The 25,403-nt window shown below is 40.9% G+C and overlaps 1 protein-coding gene across 1 annotated transcript in view; it reads right to left on the bottom strand.

The window, feature by feature from the left end:
* Positions 1–11,599: 11,599 nt before the first annotated feature.
* grxcr1a (glutaredoxin and cysteine rich domain containing 1 a) overlaps positions 11,600–25,403 on the bottom strand; it is a 49,777-nt gene continuing 35,973 nt past the window's right edge. Inside the window, exons 3-4 of the mRNA XM_059989118.1 lie at positions 18,991–19,056; positions 11,600–13,214 (exon numbers count right to left, since the gene is read on the bottom strand). Coding sequence (XP_059845101.1) covers positions 13,011–13,214; positions 18,991–19,056 — 270 coding nt within the window. The 3' untranslated portion in view covers positions 11,600–13,010. The remainder of the gene's footprint in view (positions 13,215–18,990; positions 19,057–25,403) is intronic.

The following is a 25,403-nucleotide window of genomic DNA, read 5'->3' as shown; positions in this document are numbered from 1 at the left end:
TGCCTGTGCATGAGAAGCAGGGGCACCAGGCACAATAAAATGAGCCTACCTTTCTCTCGCTGCTTCCACAACAGCATAATTAGAGAGGAACCTGGCTAAGTCATGTTCACAGGAATTATGGTTAACAGTGCACTGTGGAGAGAGAGAGGGAGATCTGCAGCTTTGACAGGCCATGGTCACAATGAGCTTGAAGTGTGGAGACAGGGCCAGAGACCAGGAGAAAGACTGAGAAAAAGCACAGATGAAGCAGCAAACATAAATAGTACTTTCCTGTGGGAGGATGCATGCGCTCAAGGCCATCTATGCACGCTTTGAAAGGAAGAACACAACTACAGCTGTGAACATCCCTGCTGCACCTGATGACTCTGTGATCTCTGTCTCAGAGACTGATGTTAGACTGTCTTTAAAGAGAGTGAACCCTTGCAAGGCAGAATACCTGGTAAGGCTCTGAAAACTTGAGCCAACCAACTAGTGGGAAGATAGCGGGACATTTTCAACCTCTCACTGCTACGGGCAGAAGTTCCCACTTGCTTCAAAAAGGCAACAATTATACCAGTGCCTAAGAAGAATAATGAGGGCTGCCTTAATGACTATTGCCCGGTAGCACTCACATCGACAGTGATGAAATGCTTTGAGAAGTTGGTCATGACTAGACTGAACTCCTGCCTCAGCAAGGACCTGGACCCATTGCAATTTGCCTGTCACCACAATAGGTCAATGGCAAACGCAATCTCAATGGCTCTCCACATGGCTTTAGACCACCTGGACAACACAAACACCTACATCAGGATGCTGTTCATCGACTATAGCTCAGCATTTAGGACCATCATTCCCACAATCCTGATTGAGAAGTTGCAGAACCTGGGCCTCTGTACCTCCCTCCACAATCGGATCCTCAGCTTCCTAACCAAAAGATCGCGGTCTGTGCGGATTGGTGATAACATCTCCTCCTCGCTGATGATCAACACTGGCGCACCTCAGGGGTGTGTACTTAGCCCACTACTCTATTCTCTATATACTCATGACTATGTGGCTAGGCATAGCTCAAATACCATCTATAAATTTTCTGACGATACAACCATTGTTGGTAGAATCTCAGATGGTGACGAGAGAGTGTACAGGAGTGAAATATACCAGCTAGTGGAGTGGTGTTGCAGCAACAACCTGCCACTCAATGTCAGTAAGATGAAAGAGCTGATTGTGGACTTCAGGAAGGGTCAGATGAAGGAGCACATACCAATCCTCATAGAGGGATCAGAAGGGAAGAGAGTGAGCAGCTTCAAATTCCTTGGTGTCAAGATCTCTGAGAATCTATCCTGGTCCCAACATATTAATGTAGTCATAAAGTAGGCTATACTTTATTAGGAGTTTGAAGAGACTCAAAAACTCAAATACACTCAAAGACTTCTATAGTTGTACCGTGGAGAGCATTCTGACAGGCTGCATCACTGTCTGGTAAGGAGGGGCTACTGCAAAGAACCGAAAGAAGCTGCAGAAGGTTGTAAATCTAGTCAGCTTCATCTTGGGCACCAGTCTACAAAGTACCCAGGACATCTTTAAGGAGCAGTGTCTCAGAAAGGCAGTGTCCATTATTAAGGACCTTCAGTGCCCAGGGCATGCCCTTTTCTCACTGTTACCATCAGGTAGGAGGTATAGAAGCATGAAGGCACACACTCAGTAATTCATAGAAGCATAGAAACATAGAAAACCTACAGCACAATACAGGCTCTTTGGCCCACAAAGTTGTGCTGAACATGTCCCTACCCTAGAAATTACTAGCTTTACCCATAGCCCTCTATTTTTCTAAGCTCCATGTACCTATCCAAAAGTCTCTTAAAAGACTCTATCGTATCCGCCTCCACCACCATTGCCGGCAGCCCATTCCATGCACTCACCACTCTCTGCTTAAAAAACTTACCCCAACATCTCCTCTGTACCTACTTCCCAGCACCTTAAACCTGTGTCCTCTTGTAGCAACCATTCCAGCCCTGGGAAAAAGCCTCTGACTATCCACACGATCAATACCTCTCATCATCTTATACACCTCTATCAGGTCACCTCTCATCCTCCATCAATCCAAGGAGAAAAGGCCGAGCTCACTCAACATGTCTTCATAAGGCGTGCTCCCCAATCCAGGCAACATCCTTGTAAATCTCCGCTGCACCCTTTCTATGGCTTCCACATCCTTCCTGTAGTGACACAACCAGAACTGAGCACCGTGGGGTCTGACCAGGGTCTTATATAGCTGCAACATTACCTCTTCAGGAACAGTATTCAGGAACAGCTTCTTACCCTCTACCATCCAATTGCTAAATGGACTTTGAAGCTTTGGACACTACCTCACTTTTTATTTAAATAGACATATAATTGATTTACTTGTTTATTTATTATTATCTTTTATTTTATTTACTATTATTTTCTCTCTCTGCTAGATTATGTATTGCATTGAACTGCTGCTGCTAAGTTAACAAATTTCACATCACATGCTGGTGATAATAAACCCGATTCTGATTCAGATTCTGAATTCCAGAGACTTGGACATGACCAGCTTTAAGATGTTCTGACATGTACCTAATGTACCTTGTGTCCTGCTTCAGAGTCAGTGTCCTTTTGTATTTACACGTGCTTTCCAAGAATGCCACTAAGGTTTGCATCAAGCCTGTTTGGAAGTGCTGCATTCCCTGGCCGCAGCCTAAGGTTAGATTAAGACATTAATTAATGCCACTCATTTCCTCAGGACAAAATGACCTTTAGTATTCAGGGCCCAGACCCTTCGTAGTCTTTGTATACCTAGCATACTTTGTGTCTACACACATGATATGTATGGAAGATCAGACCAAATATTTGTAAATGCATTGCTCATGTACTATGTGTCCTACTATATTTAGATTTTAAGATTTAGCTATGGTTCACTAGTGTGATTGAACAGTTAGGTCACATTGTAGATTAATGGGTAAATGGAGAAGTTTGAGATATAGAGTGCTATCAGTTAGAAAGAGATGATACAATGCAAAAGTTTGCATGGAGCACAATTGATTATTAGAGAGAATTCATCAACATAACAGTATTCCACTTTTTTTAATCTGCCAGTCATTAGTAAAATTAAGTATTTATTTTATCCAGTGTGAATTGATAAAATGGTTTAATAGAAGCAAACTCTACGTGTTCTGTACTGGGTGTCAGATATGGGAAGTCCGGGAGACTCCCAGCCTCCTGGACAGCCACATCTACACCAGGTCCATCGAGCTGCAGCTCTTTAGGAACCGGGTTAGAGAACTGGAGATGCAGCTTGATGACCCTCATCTGGTGGGGAGAGTGAGGAAGTGATAGATAGGAGCTATAAGTAGTCACACGGGAGCCTCAGGAGACAGATAAGTGGGTACCAGGAAAGGGAAGGGCAAGAATCAGATACTAGAGAGTACCCCTGTGGCTGTCCACATTAACAATAAGTACTCCTGTTTGAGTACTTTTGGGGGAGTTGGCCTACCTGGGGGAAGCAACAATGGCCAAGACTATTGTAGGGATGACTTACAGCGGACTGTAAAGTTTGAGCATACAGATATTAAGAAAGAGGATGTGCTGGAGCTTTTGGAAAGCATCAAGTTGGGTAAGTCGCTGGGATCAGATGAGATGTACCCCAGGCTAGTGTGGGAGGTGAAGGAGGAGATTGCTGAGCCTCTGGTGATGATATTTGTATCATCAATGGGGACGGGAGAGGTTCCAGAGGATTGGAGGGTTGCAGATGTTGTTCCCCTATTCAAAAAAGGGAGTAGAGATAGTTCAGGAAATTATAGAACAGTGAGTCGTATTTCAATGGTTGGTAAGTTGATGGAAAAGATGCTAAGAGGCAGGATTTATGAACATTTGGAGAGGTATAATATGATTAGGAATAGTCAGCATGGCTTTGTCAAAGGCAGGTCATGCCTTACGAGTCTGGTTGAATTTTTTGAGGATGTGACTAAACACATTGATGAAGGTAGGGCAGTAGATGCAGTGTATATGGATTTCAGCAAGGCATTTGATAAGGTACTCCACGCAAGGCTTATTGAGAAGGTAAGGAGGCATGGGATCCAAGGGGACATTGCTTTGTGGATCCAGAATTGGCTTGCCCACAGAAGGCAAAGAGTGGTTGTAGACAGATCATATTCTGCATGGAGGTTGGTGACCAGTGGAGTGCCTCAGGGATCTGTTCTGGGACTTCTTCTCTTCATAATTTTTATAAATGACCTGGATGAGGAAATGGAGGGATGAGTTAGTAAATTTGCTGATGACACAAAGGTTGGAGTTGTTGTGGATAGTGTGGAAGTCTTTCAGAGGTTACAGTGGGACATCAATTAGATGCAAAACTGAGCTGAGAAATGGCAGATGAAGTTCAACCCAGATAAATTTGAGGTGGTTTATTTTGGTATAATGGCAGAATATAGTATTAATGGTAAGACTCTTGGCAGTGTGGAGGATCAGAGGAATCTTGGGGTCTGAGTCCAAAGGACACTCAAAGCTGCTCTGCAGGTTGACTGCAGGTTAAGAAGGCATATGATGCATTGGCTTTTAACAATCATGGGATTGAGTTTCGGAGCTGAGAGGTAATGTTACAGCCCTGGTTAGACCCCACTTGGAGTACTGTGCTCAGTTCTGGTCTCCTCACTACAGGAAGGATGTGGAAACTATAGAAAAGTTGCAAAGGAGATTTACAAGGATTTTACCTGGATTGTGGAGAATGCCCTATGAGAGTAGGTTGAGTGAACTTGACCTTTTCTCCTTGCAGCGACAGAAGATGAGAGGTGATCTGATAGATGTGTACAAGATAATAAGAGGCATTGATTGTGTGGATAGTCAGAGGCTTTTTCCCAGGGCTGAAATGGCTAGCACGAGAGGCCACAGTTTTAAGATGCTTGGAAGAAGGTACAGAGGAGATGGCAGGGTTAAGTTTTTTATGCTGAGAGTGGTGAGTGTGTGGAATGGGCTGCCGGCAGCGGCGGTGGAGGTGGATACAATAGGGTCTATTAAGAGACTGCTGGGCAGGTACATGGAACTTAGAAAAATTGAGGGCTATGGGTAAACCTAGGTAATTTCTAAGGTAAGGACGTGTTCGGCACAGCATTGTGAGCTGAAGAACTTGTATTTTGCTGTAGGTTTTCTATGTTTCTAAGTATGCATTAACAAAACACACAATAGCTGTCTACAGCATTCTGTAGTTAGTATTGTTATGGATTCAAGCAACAATAAATATATGAGTTAGGCAGGGGTTTTTATAACAAACAACACGTTTATTAAACAATGAAAACAAATCCCCCAAAAGTAAACAAACGACTAACGTAACCGGAAATCAGCTGCTGTGCGGCAGCTTAAACAGTTCTTAAAGCAATGTTGCAAAAACAGTTCCTCAAAGTAGTATTGCAAAAGTTCAAAATTCTTACAGACCATTAAAGGGAGAGACTTTTTAAGACGATTTAAATTCTCTTTCACCTCATGTTGTTGCAATTCCCAGTCGAACTACTTTTCTCACAAAGAATTTTACGAAGATGGAATGTAACAGCTTAAAGGCACTGACCTTTCCTTTACAACACTGTACTCAATCCTTTCTGCTATTCACAGGGATTAACACGAGCACAGTCAACAAATTCCTTTTGAATGAGGATCAAACAAGGTTGAACCTGTTTCACCGTCGAAATCGACTTTCCTCGATCTTTTAACTCCCGAACTCCGATCTTCACTCTCCACTGATTCTCAACTAGCAGTATTATAAAGAAACTGCTGGCAATGACCTTTTAAACTTTAGGCATTAAATAAAACTCCATCTTTCAACTAAACTGCATCATAACATTAAATCACGCAGTGGCATGAAGTCAACGTGGCAAATCCAGCCACGAACTGCCCCTCCTCACAGGGAGGGGTCCTCCTTTTATAACCTGTAAAAAAAACCTGTCACATGACCTCTACTGGCGGGAAAATGATGTCACTCCACCATCACAAGACCATTAGCTCAAGTCCAGTATAGCTTCAACACCTGTCACGTGACAAGTACACCACTGTCACGTGTCACGGATACGTAACAGTATATTGCCATAAACTAGGATTAATCATTAAACATCAAGCTACTAATAAGGGATTGGTTATGAATTTTAACCCCACAGGAGACTTGAGTTGCAAAAATGTTTTAAAAAGCTGTCACACTTTGCCAGCCCACTCTAGCCGAGCCGTATTTTGCAGGAAGATAAATGATCACACTAACTCAAATCGACCAGGTTTCTAGCTGAAAGGAGATGAGAATTCCTGAACCCTGTCTGTTGGATCCAACTCTCGTGCTTCAGCTGTGCTGCAATTAGATACACTCACCTGTTCTCTCCCCAGAGATTGATTTATTCTCACTCCCTATCTCCAACCAGCTCTGCTCTTCTCCAATATTTCCGAACTTACCTTTCTCTCCTCTTCCCAAGTGTGGTCTCTTCCAAGAAGTGTAGAGCAGCTGGAGCTTCTTAATCTGATTAGCTGCTGGCAGGAAGTGGAAACAAAGCTAAGCAGGAACCAAAACAAAAAAAAAGATGGTGATTGAAATAACAATCAAATCTATCCTGCACATCTCATGAAGAAATGTCATAAATATCACACCCTCTTAATTTTTTTACAGAAAGGTTCCTCAGAACTTCTCCCAACTATTTTCTCTACACATAATTTGAGGAAGTTTCAGGCTACCTAGATTGACACCTTGTATTATTCATCCTAGACAATGGACTTTAATAGGGTAATATTTCTTTAATTTAAGTCATGCTGTTAGCAATACACTCTGTATCTTGACCCTGCAAATTCACTTCTGCTTGTAATTTTCTTGTCATGTGAAGAAAGTCATGCCAACTGAGTCTGAGATGATATAGACAGATCAGCAATGAATGTAACACTCTATTTGAAGATATGTATTGACTTAATAACCTGAATCAGAAAACAGCTTATGTGAATTACAAAACTAAAGCTCTCCAAATATTATTTTTTTTCCAATATTTGTTTCACTTTGATGGGCTTTCCTGGGTGCCAGTAATGTGCCAGGTCTTGAGGAGGTTTAAATAATTAAATGCAATTTGAGCTTCCTACATATTTAAGTTGTTTAAATTATTTAAGGATGAGAAACACGTGGGTCTTTTCTTGCTGAGTACTTTTTCAGTCACGTAATAAGATGTGCTCTTTAGAAAGTTAACCAAATTAGATTTATAAAATTAGATACAATTGCAGTTTTTGATTGTAAATGACTATGGTATCATTATGCTAATTTTCTTGTGGATCTGCGCAGTAAATTAAACAACAAAAAACACTCCTTTGCTTCCATAAATATCTAAAAGATGTTGCATTAACTTAGTAAAACATAAGTTTTAGAAAAATAAATGTTAATCCATCTAGGTTACAAGGTGAATAGAATTATCATAGAATGATAATTGAATAACCAACATGATATGCTTCCTTGATTCCCTAGTGCAGTATTCACTTACTAATTCAGCACTGTGATGAAATAGAAAATTTACATTATGGTTGATTTTTCTGTTTAATATTGTCTCAGTAGAATACAGAAAAGAAACTGTGAGAAGGTGATGGCACATCCAGCTGGGCTTTCCTTCAATTAAAATTAAAATAAGAAAAACTGGGTATGTTCTGCAAGTTATGTGTGACCCTTCCCATCATACTCTCCCCTTTCTATGCGTATATTGTTCCTAACATTGACTACAATCAATCAACAATTCCACCCTGAGTCACATATCCACATTTTATTCATATTCCAATAACAAAGATTAACTGTGGTGGATGGGTGGGAGATGTGGGAGTCTTGGTGGGAAACATCAATTTTAGTTCAACTCTTGTCAAGGAACCCATGAGTTCTTGGGCTTTAGTCCCCACTAAAATTCTGCTTTACACCTCCACGCAAATTACCTCCATGCAAAGTAACACCTCTTTTCTGAACAAGCTATTCTAGACTCTTAAAGATATTAGCATTTCCCTTCAATTCCACCACTTACTTTTCCAGATTTGAATCAAATGCTATACTCTAAAAATATAACAGAATTATGTCAGGCAATAAGAAATACATGAATCCTTTGAGAGCTATGATTTCCTTTTTAGCAAAACCACCACTGCTGACTGGGCCACATTAAGTTTCTTTTTAATACTGAAAGAAAGTTTCATTAAGTCTATGAAGGTTCTCAGTCATCCAGGTCATTGCATACCAAGCAGTAGTAAATCAAGGCAACTGGACTCGCTGTGTTGTCTAGAAGACATTTCACCGAGAGGCTTCTTCAGTTCAGGTCTATAATGGGTAGTTCTCCAGCTTGTAAACTCTGTGAGTTGCATAAACTTAAACTGCATTAAGTAATTAATCATTGCATTTCTAATGTTATTTTAAATCAATAACATTACTGTAACTGGCTTCAAAAATACACAAACATTCTTTATTTATAATTCTGAATATGGAGACTTTTGCTCACCGTTCATAATTTTATCTAAAATTAGAGAAAATGAATGATTCCATGGTCATATGACAAAGCAATGCAAGCATCAGTCCTCAAAACAAGATAGTGCTGTAGTGTTTATTATGATGTTTCATAAGTCCGGGATGTCTGTACATTAGTTTAGTTTTTACTTTAATCGAGGCACACATATGACATATGCCATTCACACACTTTCACATATAACCCATAATTAATTTTTTAAATGATTAAGAATGCCTAATCAAACAATATATTTACAATTTTACACAAATATTATTGAAATATTAAATACACATTTAAATTGTCCCATTCAAACCTAAAGATTTAACAGCTGTGGAGGCTTTTCTACTCTTGTGGGATAATATCTTTCCTAATAAAGGGGATCACTCTGTCTGGCAGGTGGGACGTGGTTGCAATGGCTGTAGGAAACACAAAGTACACTGCAGATGCTGTGGTCAAAGCAGCACGTAAACTCGCTGGAGGAAATCAGCAGGTCGGGCAGCATCCATGGAAACGAGCAGTCAACGTTTGTTGTAGGAGGTGACTCTGGGACTACAGGAAATGGTTCTGACAGATCTGGATACCTTCGTTCTGGGCATGTTGGCATCCAGAATAGTACATGGACAAGGTGGATCATAATGTCTGTCTGATGTGACCACTTTTTGAAAACCACCCCACACTGCTTTGTCTATTACCCTTTCTTCATGAGTTCAGTGGCTGGAGCGGTGTAGCCAGGTTTGGCAGGAACCTGTTGCAGTAATTCACAAATCCTAAAGAAATCTGCAAATGTGACATGTCCTTTGGCCTTGGGGCATCATCTACCATTGCTTGAATTTTCTCAGCACACTTGTATAATCCTTGTGAGTTGATGGTCTGACCACAGTAGTGAAGGTTGGTTTAAAGAATTCACACATTGCATTGTGATCTAAGCTCATAATCTTCTAATCTTTTTTAACACTGTCTTGACATTTTGGAGGTGTTTCTTATCATCCTTACTGGTATCAATGATGTCATCCAGGTAACACTGAGTGCCTGGGCAGCCTTGCAGCACCTGCTCCATAGTTTTCTGCCAAAGTACAGGTGCAGATGCCACTGTACTTATTATTAACCTATTAAAGTGACAAAGATCCTTGTGAGTGTTAATGGTGAGAAACGCTTTGGACTTTTCTTCCATCTTCATCTGTAGGTAGGTCTCAGTTTTGCAGAAGTATTTCCTCCAGAAAGGCTTGCAAAGATTTCCTCTATCCTAAGCACAGGGTATTAGTCTACTTCCAGTACTAGATTGATAGTGACATCAAAATCTCCACAGATCCTGACAGACCCATACTTCTTGTCTACTGGGACCACTGGTGTTGCCCATGGACTCCTTTCAACCTTCAGCTCCATGAGATCTAGCTCACTGGCTACTTTATCACGGATGGTAAAGCTTTATAAAACTTGGTGTGGCATTTTCATTTAACACTATTTTACTCTTGATATGTGTGAGTTTTTCTGTGCCATTCCTGAACATTGCTGTGGCATCATCCAGTACCTTTCTTAATTCACTCTCAGTTGACTCTCTTACAGGGGATGTGGTATGCAAATGGTGGATGGATCTCCAATCAATTTGCAGTTGCCTTGACCACAAACATCCCCACAATGCTGGCCCTTCTGTTTATGACACATACAAGCCCAATGTGGCTTGCTGGTTGTTGTATTTGACTGTATGAATGTCACTCCCACAAGTGTGATCTTTTCTCCTGCATATCTTCTTAGTTGCGCATGTGCTGGCTTCAGTTTAGTATCTTTGAAATGTAGTTCAAATTGTATAATTGGAACAGCTGAGCCGGTGTCCAAATTCCATTTTAATTAATTTACCATTTCCTTCTGGGGTAAGCCATATTGCTTGTCACTTGTTAGTTCTCACATTGTAAATCTCAAGGCTACCTAGTTCTATGTCACTCTCATCATTATCAGATTTTTCATCAACAGCATGCAGATTAGTGCTCTTTTTGAAACAGCAACTTGACTTTTTATCTTCTTCTCTTCCCTGTACAGTCCATTTAATTTTGTCTACCTGACATGCTTTTTGTATATGTCCTACCTTATTGTATTTTCTGCAAGTTTCACCTTTAAGCCTGCATTGGTCTGGTGTACATGAGTCCCTGCCACAATGGTAACACATTCTGTTCAGCCAGACAGGTTTCTATTTGAACATTGTAATTTTGATGACGCTCAATTTCATTCCTGACTGTGTCTCTGTCTGCTGTCTCCTCTGATACATCGATTTCAACTGCTTTTTAAATGTAAGTTGTGATTCAGTTTGGAGCCATTTTTGAATGTGTTCTTGTAAGATTCCACAAATTAATCTCTCAGTGCAACATTAAGCCAATTATTGAACTGACAATGCAGAGACAATTTACTGAATTCAGCTACATGTTGTAATGGACTCCCCTTCCTTTTAATTCCACTTGTGAAACTTAAAGCAGTTTGCAATCAACAGTGGTTTCAATTCCATATGTTCCTGTATTACTTTCATGATATCAATAAAGTTCATTTCGGTGGGTTTGGTTGGAGCAGTAAAAGTTCTAAGAAAACTGTTTGCTTTTAACCCCAATGCACTTAGCAAAACTGCCACTCGCTTTTCATTGGTTATTTTATTTGCTTCAAAATACTGCACAGTTCACTCAATATACATGAGCCAGTTGTTTTTTTTTTGCAATCAAATGAGCCTATCTTTCTGATGTAGCCAGCCATTTCTGCTTTCTTTTATTTATGATCATTATCATCTGGTACTCACTGTTGATCAACCTGTGTACACGTCTTTTTTTTTAACTCAACTGTTTCTCTCATGCATTTTTAAAATTTGAACATCTTGCTACATTTTTCTTAACTCAAACTTCTTGCTACTCTTCAACAGGTAGGTAGTTGTCTCGGGTTTGCTTAAAACTTCTTTGTTGCCACTGTTACATTTTTTTTACATTCCAAAACATAAAACTAATTAAAAGAAAAAGATGGGAGTCTGGACTATGTGTATGTTAATTTTGTTTTTACTCTACATGAGGCTCCCACATGTGACATGTTGGCATGATGGTGTATGCCATTCACATACTTCTACATATAACTCATAATAAATTATTAAAATACACAAGAATGCTTAATCAATTGATATATTTAGAATATTACTCAAATACAACTGAAATATTACATACACAACAGTTATGTAACTAAGTTATTGACCCAGAAGCCGATACATATAATCTGGAGACATAGGTTCAAATACTGGCATCTCAGCTTGGAAATTTTCAAATAAACCTGAAATCAAAATGTAATGGAGCCAAACAAACTACCAGAATCCTGTTAAAAAAAACCTGACTAATGGATGTCCTTTAGAAAACTGCTGACCTTATCCAATCCAGTTTCCTTATGATCCCAGCCTTACCGCAATATTGTTTGCACTTAGCAGTATCTTGAAACGGTTTAGCCAAATATTCAGTCAAAAGCAATTAGGAGATGAGCGATGAACACTGATTGGTTTTGCCAAGAAAACCCACAATGCATGAGAAAGGATTTATTGTTTTAGTCTATACTGAGTGTTCTACCTTGACTATACTGTAAAAGTTGTACCTGTGTGTGGAGGAGGTGGCACACATCACATACTAAATTGAAGGAGTACTAGTCCATGGTCCCTCCAAGAGGACCACAACCTTGTTGTATGGTATGGAGCTTTGTGTGCCTTAAAGACTTGGAGTGCTATGTTGGCTGAAATCAGGGCCTTGTGCTTTAGCTCTTGGTAGGGTAACCCATGTCAAACAGGTCAAAGGGTAGAGGCCAGACTAAGAGTGGTCCACCGGTTCTCCAGATTCAGGAGGTCAGCTCAGGGTTAACAACCCTGACTGGTCAAAAAACTATTGTTATAAAAATAGCAATGAAGAATACTTCTGTACAGACAATGATAGAGAAACTTCATTGCTGACCTGAAACGCCAATGGCTTAACGGTAAGGAAGTAAGGAAGTCCATAGTTAGATATAGTTAATTTATCCACATATTTTGAGAAAAAATATGTTAACTGGATGGAAAAAAAGACTCAACCAGTCCAAATAAAAGTACTTCTCATAGATTTCTTATGTTTTCCTTTATTTGTCCTTTTACAGTTCCATTAAAAATTTCAGTGTTGTATATTACTTGTGATTTGTAGTCTCTACTCAGCTTTTTTAATCACACGTACACTCCCAATGCCCTGTTGATGCCTCTCAACAAAAGAAATGAACAACAATGTTTGCACTTAACGTTTGAAAGGTTTTGTGAATGAAGATGAAGCAGGTGGGAGGCAAAATGCCCCACTTTGCCCCAAAATACAAATCAAGTTTAATTTTCGGAATAGGCAACTCACAGTTTAGTTCCTAATGATTTTTATTTATCTTGCTCTTCCAACCAAAGCAGAGTGGCAATTGGGATTTTAATTTCCACTGCAGTTAATTAGTGTGCTGGAATTCAGATCAGACATGGCAGGTTCCTATGGACACATTAACTGTCGAGCCATGGCAAGTGCCTTTAGAATGTTATTTTCTGTGATGTTGGGAGTTTGACTTCACACAGAGCCTGCAATGCTGTAATCCGTTTTCATTGCAAGAGGTACATTTAAGGCATTTAAAGGAATCAGTGAAGCAGTTTCGAAACACGGACATCTTGCTCCCATGGCACACTGAACACGGAACAAATGCAAAACCTCCACAAGCTGAACACTCCAGTGGATGCTGGACTTTCTAAAAGAAAAACAGATAAATACATACTTTTTAGTATCGTGCCTTTAGTTTGAAAATGTCTAAAAAAAAATAGGCACATAGCTTCACTCAGAGAAGAAGCGACTAAAATTACCATCAGAGAACAAATTCAACCCTAAAAGATCTCAAGAGCATTGTTCAAATTTATCTTTGTCTCAAACAAGATAGCAAATAAACATTGCTATTGTCTGGAGCTGCAGGGAGGATTGTACTTAGAATATGGGAAATGGTGATATGTTTCTGCTAGTTGGGTGTTATAAAGGAAATTAATTCATGGTATAAAGATGTGCCTGACAACAACTAGAGGCTCTTATTACAGTCTGTTTGATATCTAATTATGTAATAGATATGAGGAGCAGCACATTATCCATCAAGTCCAAGTGCCCAGCTAGTTGTATCAATAAACAATTCACATGTAGATGGATAAGCTAATATCACTCCCAAATGATTGATCATATTCAATTTTATTCCTAACAATTCAAGAAAAAAATCTTTTGTTTAACATAGATGTATAATAAGGAGGACATTTGGCCCATTGATTCCATGCCTTATACTGGTCCCACTTCCCCACCCACCTTCGCACTGTAACTTTTAATTTCAAATATGTACCCAGTTTCTTCTGAGTATAGTTAACATGATAAATATTCTACAATATCAAGCAAGAAAATGGTCAAATTTCAGGCTAAAGAATGAAATAATAGCATAATTTACCAAAGCTCGCTTAAGGATTTAGTTCACAGGAAGTGTATAAGAAAGAGAAGGAGATGGTGATGTGCAGGGAGAGAACCTCAGAAGGGTTTAGATTGCTGAAAGGATGGCTGCTGGTGGCAAAGCAAAGAAGCTGAGGTGCACAGCAGTGTAAAAGTGAAGAAACAGGCAGTCTAAGAGGGTTGTAATGCTGCAGGATGTTATAGAGGAAAGGAGGAGTGAGATCATCTCATTCTCACAAAAAGCTCTCAAGGCAAGAGTGATGAGCCACAGGGAAAATTTTAAAGATGCAATTGTAAGAATTTTTCTCTATTTTCCTTAAGGATTAGTTCAAAGACTCTGTGATATCACTCCCCCATTTTATATTTGCATTATTTAGTACTAACTGTAGACCAATTGCATAATTTCCATTCTTCAAGGAACATAGTAAATGTCATGTTCTGTATGATAAATATCTGAAAGCATGTGTGGCACCAGAATAGACCCGCAGTGCTGAACGTGAATTTGTCAGAGTTGTCTTAACAGTTTTCTGGTTAGTGAAATTAAAGTAGACAGTTGGCAAAAGAACTCTGCGCTCTACCATTTCTTGGCTTTTCAATTCCCGGCTGCTTTTAGATAAAGCAAAGGATTCTCAGCCCATAAAGTCATTCTGTTTTATACTCTGAAAATATTGTCTGACAGCTCTCTAGCAACAGTTGTTTTCCTCAGAATTTCTTATCTTATCACAGTATGTCTTTTTGCCTAATTATATTATGGATGAAGAGATCTTCCTTTTGTTTGCTGGTGGTTTCACTGAAGGTGAACTGACTACCTTATCATTTATTTAATCCCAAAGGAAATTTAAATCATCATTCAGACTACATTTCAGAACCAAAGACTTTCTAGTATTCTTTAAAATAGTCACTGCATTATTCCTACATGTAATGCACAATAAAATTCTTGGCTAAGTTTTCAATTAACTTATTGCATAATTTACCAATCCTTTCCTAAGTAAAGGAAAATTGTTACTGATTTGTGTTATTTAAAGATACAGTGGGGAACAGACCCTCTAGCCCACTGAGCCACCCCACCCAGCCACCCACCTATTTAACCCCAGTCTAATCATGGACAATTTACAATGACCAATTAACCTAGTAACTGATTTGTCCTTGGACTATTGGAAGAAACTGAAACACCCAGAGAAAACCCATGTGGTCACAGAAAATTTATAAACTCCTAATAAATAGCACCGGAACTGAACTATAAGCTCCAACGTCCCAAGCTGTAATAGCATTGTGTTAACCACTACACTACCGTGGTGCCTATTGTGGTGCCGAACTGTACAAACATTCCTGGATATCCTTAAAAATACCAAGGACAAGTCAAACACCCTGCTAATATGATGGACAGCACCTAATAGTTAACATTCGCAGTGCATAAAATGCAAAATGAATTTGTCAAAGGAAGCATTGTTAACATTCTAAATCTCACGTCTATTAGTATGGAGTAACAGCTATAAACTGCTACTAAAGCAAAACCTTTGAAATGAACAGAAAACTGTTACTTGAGGTAAACATCTGACAGCCACAGAGGTCTGCAAACTTTATGGATTCCAACTTCACCGTCTATGAATGTACAACATGAGTTGAAGGTGACAGGGAGGAGATCTCCGGGGGAATTATTTCACAACAAGAGTGATTGGAATGTGGAAGGGCCTGAGGAAGTGGCAGAGGCAGGAACTTTCAAAACAGTTAAGAAGTTTTACAGAAGTTTTAGATTTGGAAAGGCATAGAAATCAATTGTCCTAATGTAGGTAAATGAGAGGTATAAATGGGTGCTATAGATGTTGATGATGGGCCAACGGGGCTTTGCTGTGCTCTATCAATCAAAACTTTTGATTTAAATTGCCCATCGACAGTAATACCTTGAATCATGGAGTCATAGTAATGTACAGCTTAGGAATGAGACATTAGGCCAGATTGTTCATGCCTATCAACATTTATCCCATTCGTCCAAATTAGACCTCACCACTCTATGCATCTCCTAACCAATTAACTGCCTAAACACCTTTATGTGCTGTATCTGTATCTGTCTCCACTACTTCCTCGGACAACTTGTTTCTTCACCCTCTTTGTTAAAATATAACCCTCAAATCTCCTTTATATTTCTCCTCTCCCATCTTAAACCTGTGTCCAATGGTTCTAGATTCCACTGTGCTAAGAGAATGATTCCTATCACCTATCCTATCTATGCCACTGTCAGAACTGCTAGCGAAGGTAACAAGCACCATGCACTATAGCTAATGCTCAAAGGCATTTTGTTGTCAGTGCAAATCTCTCTCCCCCCCCCCCCTCTCTCTCTCTCTCTCTCATTTATGCACTCCCATCTCTACACACACACTGCAATCAAATCTAAGCAGATCAAAGCCTTGCAGGTGCTGACTCATTTTGAATTGTAAAGCTTTTTGCTGTTTGATTCGGAATTAGTCTTTGAGGAAGTTGTATGTTTACTTGCCAGCATTTTGTACTGACAGCCTCAGATTGTATGCCAGTGGTTATTATATTAAGCCCCAGTAAGCATGATTCACTGTGAAATTCCTTGACTATGGTAAAGCTGCTAAATGCGCCTTCTGCTGTTTAGCAAAGTCTAAATATAGCTCTGCTATGTTCAGTAAACACACGACTTTAATTTCAATTCATGATTTGTGTTCATTTTCTGAAACTGCTTTCATGAGCAGCTTTCTAAAATCAAGTTGCACTGTGTAACATATTCAATATATTCTGTTAACTATGGACCAGCAATGACCACCCAACAGCTGCAGTATATCCTTAGTTTTAGAATCCTTGGTTGCATGCCCCTGTACATTAATTTGGCATTATCTGCCTAACATACTCTGATTAACTAGTAGCAGTATAATGATATACCCTGTTGGTCCTTAATGTGAAAAGGTCAATTGGCACAGATAGTCCTCATTGCCTCAAACTAAGTTATGAAGGTTTCGGCTGTGATTATGGTTTCCAGGCATGCCTGAGTGATTTGTAAAGTCAGTTGAATTCAGAATCTCTGAATCCAGCTGTTGTGGGAAGCTCTTATGCCCATTAGAGAGGAATGAGAACCAACTGGCAGCACTGGAGGGAGAGGAGAACTTTCAGCACATGGGCCAGAGATTAATGCCCATTGTACCCAGTCCCAGTGTTAGTGAGCAAGCTCATCTAATTGAAGTTCAGTGGGAATGCCAGTATAGTGCGTGCAGTCACATATTTACCTCTGTTCCAACACTCATAGTTATTTGTCAAACCTTTCACTCACTTACAGGTGTTCACTATGGTAGCAATATTCATAAACACTGTAACTCCCCCACTAACATTCTTCCCTCTGTTTTGCAGAGGTTGCAATGATAGACTGTTGGGGTGTTGGGGCAGCTGGTATTAAGTGGGAGATGCTTCCACGCCCAAATCTCAGGGGAGAATGTTGTTATGCTGGGTTTAGCCATGTGTATTCCTGTAAACCACTCAAATCCCACTTTCCTCTCATTCCACAATCTTGTCAGTCCCATACAGTTGTAGAAGTGTGACCCCCATCTCTGTCCTCCACCCTTTAATATGAACAGGCCTCGGCCATTCCATGTGCAAGGTATTCTGACAGAGCTGCAATGGCAGAGTAGATGTTATTTCCCTGCACCTGACACACACACCCACTAGATTAGCTCTTGGCTCTTTGCAGACAGGAGACAGAAGGATCTCTGAGGGGCTGGTTGTTTTAATTATGTGATGCAAGATTAATTAGTGCAATATGACATGGGCTGTATTTTCTGTATTCTATGATCTTTTTCCATCTGGTGAGTCCTCAGTCACGAGTGCACTCTGGACCGTCCAGAAAGAAAGTGAAAGCTTGTGTTAGCAGCTCACATGCTGGATAAGAAATTAGGGGCAGGAGACGGCTACTTGCTCCCTCAAGCCTGCCCTGCCATTTACTATGATCAGGATTTATTGTGCTTCCCTACATTTAATTCCCTCCACAGTGATTGTGATGAGGAAATGGGAAGCCACAAGTGGACAGGAAACTTTTCTTGTGGGTCTGCTGTGTGATTTGAGTCCAGTTTACCAGATTTAAAGCTCCTGTGCAGCAGCTGCCTTGGTCCAGGTAGAAGCTGCTGCTACTGATGAGGCAGCTAGTGTTCACAATTTGTGACCATCTGTGAGCTCAGATTGCTTCACAAGTGTAGCAAAGCAGAAGCCTGCTTAGTGTACACCTTGATCCAATCAGTTTATAGTAATTATGCCTGGTTCACGTTAATTTTGGATGACAAAAATCATTGACTTTGAGAGGCCCTTTGTCCATTCCCTATTCTCCCTTTGTAACCATCATCCCTGCCATCCACTTTCATATTCTCTCTCATGACCAAGCTCTATCTTTGATCTACCACCTATCAAAATTATTTTTCTTATCCACCAGTCCAGCTCAGAACTTCTACATCCTGCAAAGGGTGTCCAAAATTATGCCCTGCCCACAATTTTTACCCACTGCTGATCAACTCCAAAATTGCCCTTTCAATTTGACCACCTGCTGTTCAGATAAAAGGAACAAGATTGACATTGGCCATAAAATCGTGTCCCAGGCATTCTCACATTCCTTGGGTATTATCATATTCAGCTACTCTGGGTCTGGGTCATCATAATTATCTGAATGTTTTTTCAAATTAATGGTCAATGGATCACAGTGCATATTTTAAACTCTAAGTGGTTTTAAGGTCTGAAATCATGTCGGTTAGTGGAAAAACCATAAAAGCTCATTACGTTAATTTTATTTAAAAGCATCGAGAGAAAAGAAACAGATAGTATGCAGTATAGAAGGGGCTAACTAATATTGTCTGCATAATAAATAGGGCCAAAAAACAAAAACAAGAGTAGATATTAAAGCCATCAAAATCCAATAAGCAATCTACAGATTACAATCTGCAATTCAGTACTAAACTCTGAGATTGCATTAGCAGGAATAATACAATCATGTTAACAAATCTATGAGCTGTCTAAACCTAAAGCATGCTACTTTTGTTTAAAAATATATTTACCTCAATCTTTGTTAAGAGATCTTGCAGCTCTCCTGATTCATTCATTGATAATATTTTCTCTGCACCCTGTTAGCAAATAAATGCACAGTAGCTCTGAGAAGCTTCACATCAAATCCCCAAAATTCATAAGTATTGATCATTTTTAAATGGACTAATTTAGTTTCATTTTGCACTGTACACATCAGCAGGCTGATAATTATAGCTAATTTGTTTTAAGAATATAGACAAAAGAGTTAAACATTCGTAGTGTACATTTGTTTGCCAAAATACTCCCCTTGTGCTTCCTCCCTCCTTTGTTCCTCAGAAGTCAATGATTCCCGCTAAGGTTTTGACGATATTTTGCCTCACTCTATTGGTGCAAGCTGTGGCAAACCATGTATACCTGTCTGGACACGCCCCCTGCTGACTGCTCCTGTGGCTCCTCCCACAGACCCCTGTATAAAGGCAATTGGGGCACTGCTCCTCCCTCAGTCTTTGACATGTCATGCTCCCTTTTCACTGTTAATAAAAGCCTATCGTTCTCTTCCAGTCTCCTAGAGTTATTGATGGTGCATCATAAGCCAAGCCAGAGCACGTCAACACTTTGCTTAACTGCAGGAGAGCTCAGTGCGGTCTTCACTTTCATTTTCTGGCAGGGCGGCCTTCACTGTTGTGTGAAATATGCTTCTTGTAGCCTCACTAACTCTGGCCTGCAGTCTTATTTCAGCTGTTGACCCTACTAATCCAGACAGAGAAAAAGGATCAAGATAAGGAAATGCAGAATTGCAGCTGATGTTTATTTGCATAGCTTGTTAGCATTCTAGGGATTCCTTCAGTTTGTTTTTCCTTTCATTATTCTGATAACTTTTCTGCAGTACTGTGATGTATACATGAATTGCTGATTTATCTGCAATAATAGTTCTATCACACATGAGTGGCATCATCATTACAACGGTTACATGCAATTGTTATTGTAGTAGGTGGAAATTCTTTTATGCTGGGCCATCTAGTTATATTGCATGGTTAAGTACCACATACCTGTGCTGCAAGATGTAATCAATTCTGCAAACAGACATTTTTACTTGTTTCAGAACATAAATTCAGAGATAAATTATTCTTATCTCCATTCTTTAAGAGTACATTTGAGAACAAATACAAGCATAAAATAATGGTATATTCACATGCCAAGAAATTGTCCACACCTTCATCTTTTCCTTCATCACAGTGATCAATATATCAGTTTGTTACCTCCTGCGGACTGATTTAATTATAGTTGGCTGACAACTGTGTTGTAAACAGCTTTTACAAATTGTGTGGAGGTGGTCCGGAAAGTCCTCCTCTGAATCTCCTTCCCTGTACAAGAATGCCCAGCTACTGATTAGCACCTTCCCACTGACTAACTTGAACTATCTCAGTGAGGGCGAGTTCTCAGAAAATGAAGCGCGCTCTATGTGCACTAATATTGAATGTTGCCAATATCTGATTTAACTATTCCACATTAGTCCTGATGTAATATCTCCCTCCAATTTCCTTTTGATTTTCTACTGCTCCAGCACAGCTCCGCTTGCATCAAAATTGCACGAATTGCCATCTTTACAAAGTGTACAGTAGCTTCTATTTCTGAGTGTAATATTTAGCATACTGATTTTATAGAATCATTCAAAATCATCTTAAATGTTTACAATGTGATATAAATGCCTTTAACTCTTACAGCTAAGAGAGATTATGAAGAATCCTTCACAGGTTTGGCTTCGCTCAGAAATGTAGGTCCATTCTATTACATGTATTGCTGAGCCTTTTAGGGTTATATAGACAGATGGTGGAAGCTGACTCTGGCTACCATCAAACCCTCATTTACACTAACCCTACACTAATTCCCTCATTCTTCATCTTTCCTCCCTAATTCTACCTCCCCTCTACAGTGGGGCAATTTACAATGGCTGGTTAACCTACCAAACTGTATATCTTCGGGATGTGGGAGGAAACTGAAGTAAAATGTCAGAAGATTTGGCACTGGCGAGACACGGCAATGCTTTGTGGGCAACAAATAGAACTGTTAACAATTCTACTAAATCCCATTGGCTGGACCTAAGGAGGATGATGGCGCCTAATGGCGACTCGTTTGCTTGCATCTTCGGAAACAGCTCTATTTGTATCGTTGATATCTCTTCTTTTCCCTTTTATGGTTCTTTCGCATACCCTGACCTGGAGCTACACGCTGACTTCGGTTCTTTGAGGGGATGGGACCCACTCTAGGGGCCTCACGACCGGCTGCTTTTCGATATGACAAGGACGCAGCCTGGAAGACTAGTGCACCCTCAGGGTGCCAGATTTTCATGGCTCTGGAGACGAGTTGATTCGAGGCTGGTGCCACCGCCCGATGTGTCTTAGGAGATGGAAGATCGAAAGCAGCGAGCTGGCTGTGTGCCAGAGACCCGAGTTCTTTGGGCACAGAGCTCGGAACGAGAGATGCAATAGACTTTTAACACATTAATCAGTGAGTAATTTTGTTATGTTTCCCCTCTCACTGTGAAACGAGCACACCTCATTTTTCCCTTATTAGGGAGAGAGAGAGAGCCTGTGGTATGTCGAATTGCCGGGTGAACGAGTAGTCTTTGGGGTACTGCAAGTCTGTGTCTTTATTGATGCTTTGCTGCACGTTTGAGTGCTCAGTGAGGGGTGCCGATGCTTTTTTATTGCTGGGGGGGGGGTTGTTGCTTTGCTGCAGCTTATGCATGGGAGAGGGGAGTTGGCGTGGGACTTTGGGGTTCTAACAGTTAACTGTCATTCATTCTTCAGGGGACTCCATACCGCGAAGGCTTTACGCACACAGGAGACTTTCGGGACCAGACTCTGAATGTGCAGCTTGGACTCCCTACCAAGCGTATTTCTCACCCCTCATGCATCAAAGCCATTGACTTGGGGTCTGAGATGGTCAGAACGTGCACACGGCCTGTGCACATGAACATTGGAGAGCACTCTGAGTTCATCCAATTCCTCCTTATCGACTCACCCAACACTCCCCCTGTCTTGGGTTGCCCCTGCCTCTTCACTCACAACCCTCACTTTGCCTGGTCATCTGGTTCACAGTGGAGTTGTGGGCCCACCTGCCCATAAATCACCCCATAAATTAGTGGGAGTTGAAAGCCCCTTGATCTCACCAAACTCTCACAGGAATACCAAAACTTAGCCATCGCTTTAAGTAAAAGGGAGGCCAGCACTCTGCTGCCTCGCAGAACACACGACTGTGCAATCAGCCTTGTTCCTGGTGCCACCACTCTCCAGGGTTGCCCTTTCTCCCTCTTCCCTCCTGAGTCACAAGCCATGAACGACTACATCATCGAAGTGCGACAACGTGGCTCCTTTTGACCATCCCAGCTCTGAGCCGTGCAGAATTCTTCTTTGTCAAAAAGAATAATGGGGAGTCTGCATTGACTACCATCGACTCAAGAAGATCACCACGAAGAACTGCTACCTTACTCCTCCTTGCTGGATAGTGCATCCTAAATACTCTGCGGGGCCCAGATCATCATCAACCCTAGCTCTAAAAACTATGTATAATCTGACCTGCATCCGCCACACAGATGAATGGAAGATGGCACTTATAACACCCACTGACCACTACAAATACTTGATGAAGCTATTTGGACATTCCAGCTGTTTTCCAAGTCTTCATTAATGAAATCCTCCAAGAAATGCTACACAAGTATGTGTTCATCTACCTCAATGACAAGGACTCCACAATATGGCATCTGTCATATCTGTTCAGTCCTTCAGCACCTCCTTAAAAAGCAACTGCACTGTTAGAAAAATGCCAGTTTCACACCCCAGTCATTTCCTTCTCGGTGATGCCCTTTCACCCAAGGCCTTGAAACCAGAGAAAGTACATACCATCATTGAATGGCCCCGACCTCGCTCTTTCAAATAGCTGCAGCACTTATTGGACTTCTCCAACTGCTACCACCATTTCATCAGGAACTACAGCCAAATTGCCATCCTCTCACCTCCCTCACCATATCACCTACCTCATGAAGAACCAGCTCTGGTACCACAGATCAAGCTTTCGAGGAGCTCAACATATGACATTGCAAGTCGAAGGCTCCCTATCCCTTCCCAAGGTGCAACACTGCCCCCCTCATCCAGCAATAGAAGTCCATAATGAGACCCTGAAAAGCATGTCCATTTAACATATCTTGGGGACTCAAATGACTGCTGGGATAAATATTTTTTAAAAAAATAGCTGGAATAATTCAGCAGATCAAGCAGCACCAGTGGAGGGAAATAGATATATCTTGGGAGCTTCTTTCAATGGAAGGCAGGCATCAATCAGCTGCCAGAGCAGCCTTTGGCAGTTTGAAGAGAAGAATATCCAAAGATCAAGATTTAAAGCTTGGCACAAAAGTTTCCCAGGCAGTAATAGTCCTAATCTTTAGAGAAGTGGACCACCAGCAAGAACCTTGAAGCTTTACACTCATCCCATTAATACAGGCCCTACAAAGTCTTTCATACCAGAGGCAGTAAACCAAAATCCTCTTCCAAATAACTTCCTCAGCATCAAAGCTCGGAATAATTTCATTCCTTTACCCAACACCGGATTCCCAAAATAATCATTCTATTCAGAACTCCATCACTGAAAGAGGTTATCAGGAGGTCTGTAGAAATACTTTAAGGATGTTTGCAAAGCTTCCTTAGGAAAAAGAACACATTTCCCAACTCACGGCAATTCTTTGTCCATTATAATTCAGGATGGAGAACGGCCTTCAAAAAGCTCAAATCTCCTTCTAAGTAGTATGCAGAAGCCTGGGCTTTATAAACTGAACAGTGCAAACTACTCAGTCCACTCCCTTGCCGCCACAGTGCAGGTCCCACACTGGCCTCACCAGCCATCTCAGAACCCATGGAACTGGATGTGGACAAAACCTCCTTGAGTAAGGAGAGTCAACATGTCTAATACTAGAGGGTATGCATTTGAGACAAGAGGGGGAAGGTTCAAAGGAGATGTGCAAGGCAAGATTTTCTTGCGCAGATAGTAGCTGGTACCAGAGATTGGGGGTTGGATTGTGCTTCTGGAAGTCATTACAATAGAGGCCCTTAGGTAAGCACATGAATATGCAGACTGGAGTAAAACGGACCTGTGCAGGCAGAAGGGATGAAGTGCCATTAGCTTAATTAATTTGGCACAATGCCATTTCTGAAGGGTCTGCTCTGTGCTGTACTATTCTAGGTCCTATGAGCGACAGTACCTTTGATAAAGGTAACATCAAAGCCCTCAGTCTGTCACTCCTCAAAATGGAAAAGTGAAAATCAACCTCAATGTGGACAGACGTGTAAGAGACTTTTAGATAGGTACATAATGAAAGAGAAATGGAGGGCTCTGCTGGAGAGAAGTGTTAGATTGATTTTTAGATTGAGAAGTCAGCACAACTCGTAGGACAAAGAGTTCTATGTTCTATGTTAATAAGCCACTAATAAAGAGCCAGACGTCACAAAAAAAATATATAAGAACATAAGAAATAGGAGCAGGAGTAGGCCATCTGGCCTGTCGAGCCTGCTCAGCCATTCAATAAGATCATGGATGATCTGGCCACCTACCTGTCTTTTCCCTTAACCCTTATTTCCCATACTATGCAAAAAAATCTATCCAACCTTGTCTTAAATATATTTATTGAGGTAGCATCCACTGCTTCATTGGGCAGAGAATTCCACAGATTCACCATTCTCTGAGAAAAACAGTTCCTCCTCATCTCAGTCCCAGAATCTAGTCCCCCGAATCTTGAGGCTCTGTCCCCTAGTTTTAGTCTCACCTATCAGTGGGAACAACTTTCCTGCCTCCAGTTTATCTATCCCTTTCATAATTTCATATGTTTTTATAAGATCTCCTGTCATTCTTCTGAATTCCAGCAAGAACAGTCCCAGACAACCCAATCTCTCCTCGTAGTCTAACCCCTTCATCTCCGGAATCAACCTGGTGAACCTCCTCTGCACCACCTCCAAGCCAGTATATCCCTCCTCAAGTAAGGAGACCAGAACTGCATACAGCACTCCAGGTGCTGCCTCACCAGTACCCTGTACAGTTGCAGCATAAACTCTCTGCTCTTAAATTCAATCCCTCCAGCAATGAAGCTCAAAATTCCATTTGCCTTCTTGATAGCCCGCTGCACCTGCAAACCACCCTTTCATGATTCATGTTTGAGTGTATTCGGCCTTTTTTCCTTGAAGCGACAGAGGATGAGAGGTGACCTGATAGAGGTGTATAAGATAATGAGAGGCATTGATCGTGTGGAAAGTCAGAGGCTTTTTCCCAGGGCTGAAATGGCTAGCACGAGAGGGCACAGTTTTAAGGTGCTTGGAAGTAGGTACAGAGGAGATGTCAGGGGTGAGTTTTTTACAGAGAGTGGTGAGTTTGTGGAACAGGCTGCCAGCAACGGTGATGG

Source organism: Hypanus sabinus, chromosome 14 (assembly GCF_030144855.1).
Source record: "Hypanus sabinus isolate sHypSab1 chromosome 14, sHypSab1.hap1, whole genome shotgun sequence".
NCBI classification, from domain to species: Eukaryota; Metazoa; Chordata; class Chondrichthyes; order Myliobatiformes; family Dasyatidae; genus Hypanus; species Hypanus sabinus.
This window is presented reverse-complemented; position numbering and strand designations above follow the sequence as displayed.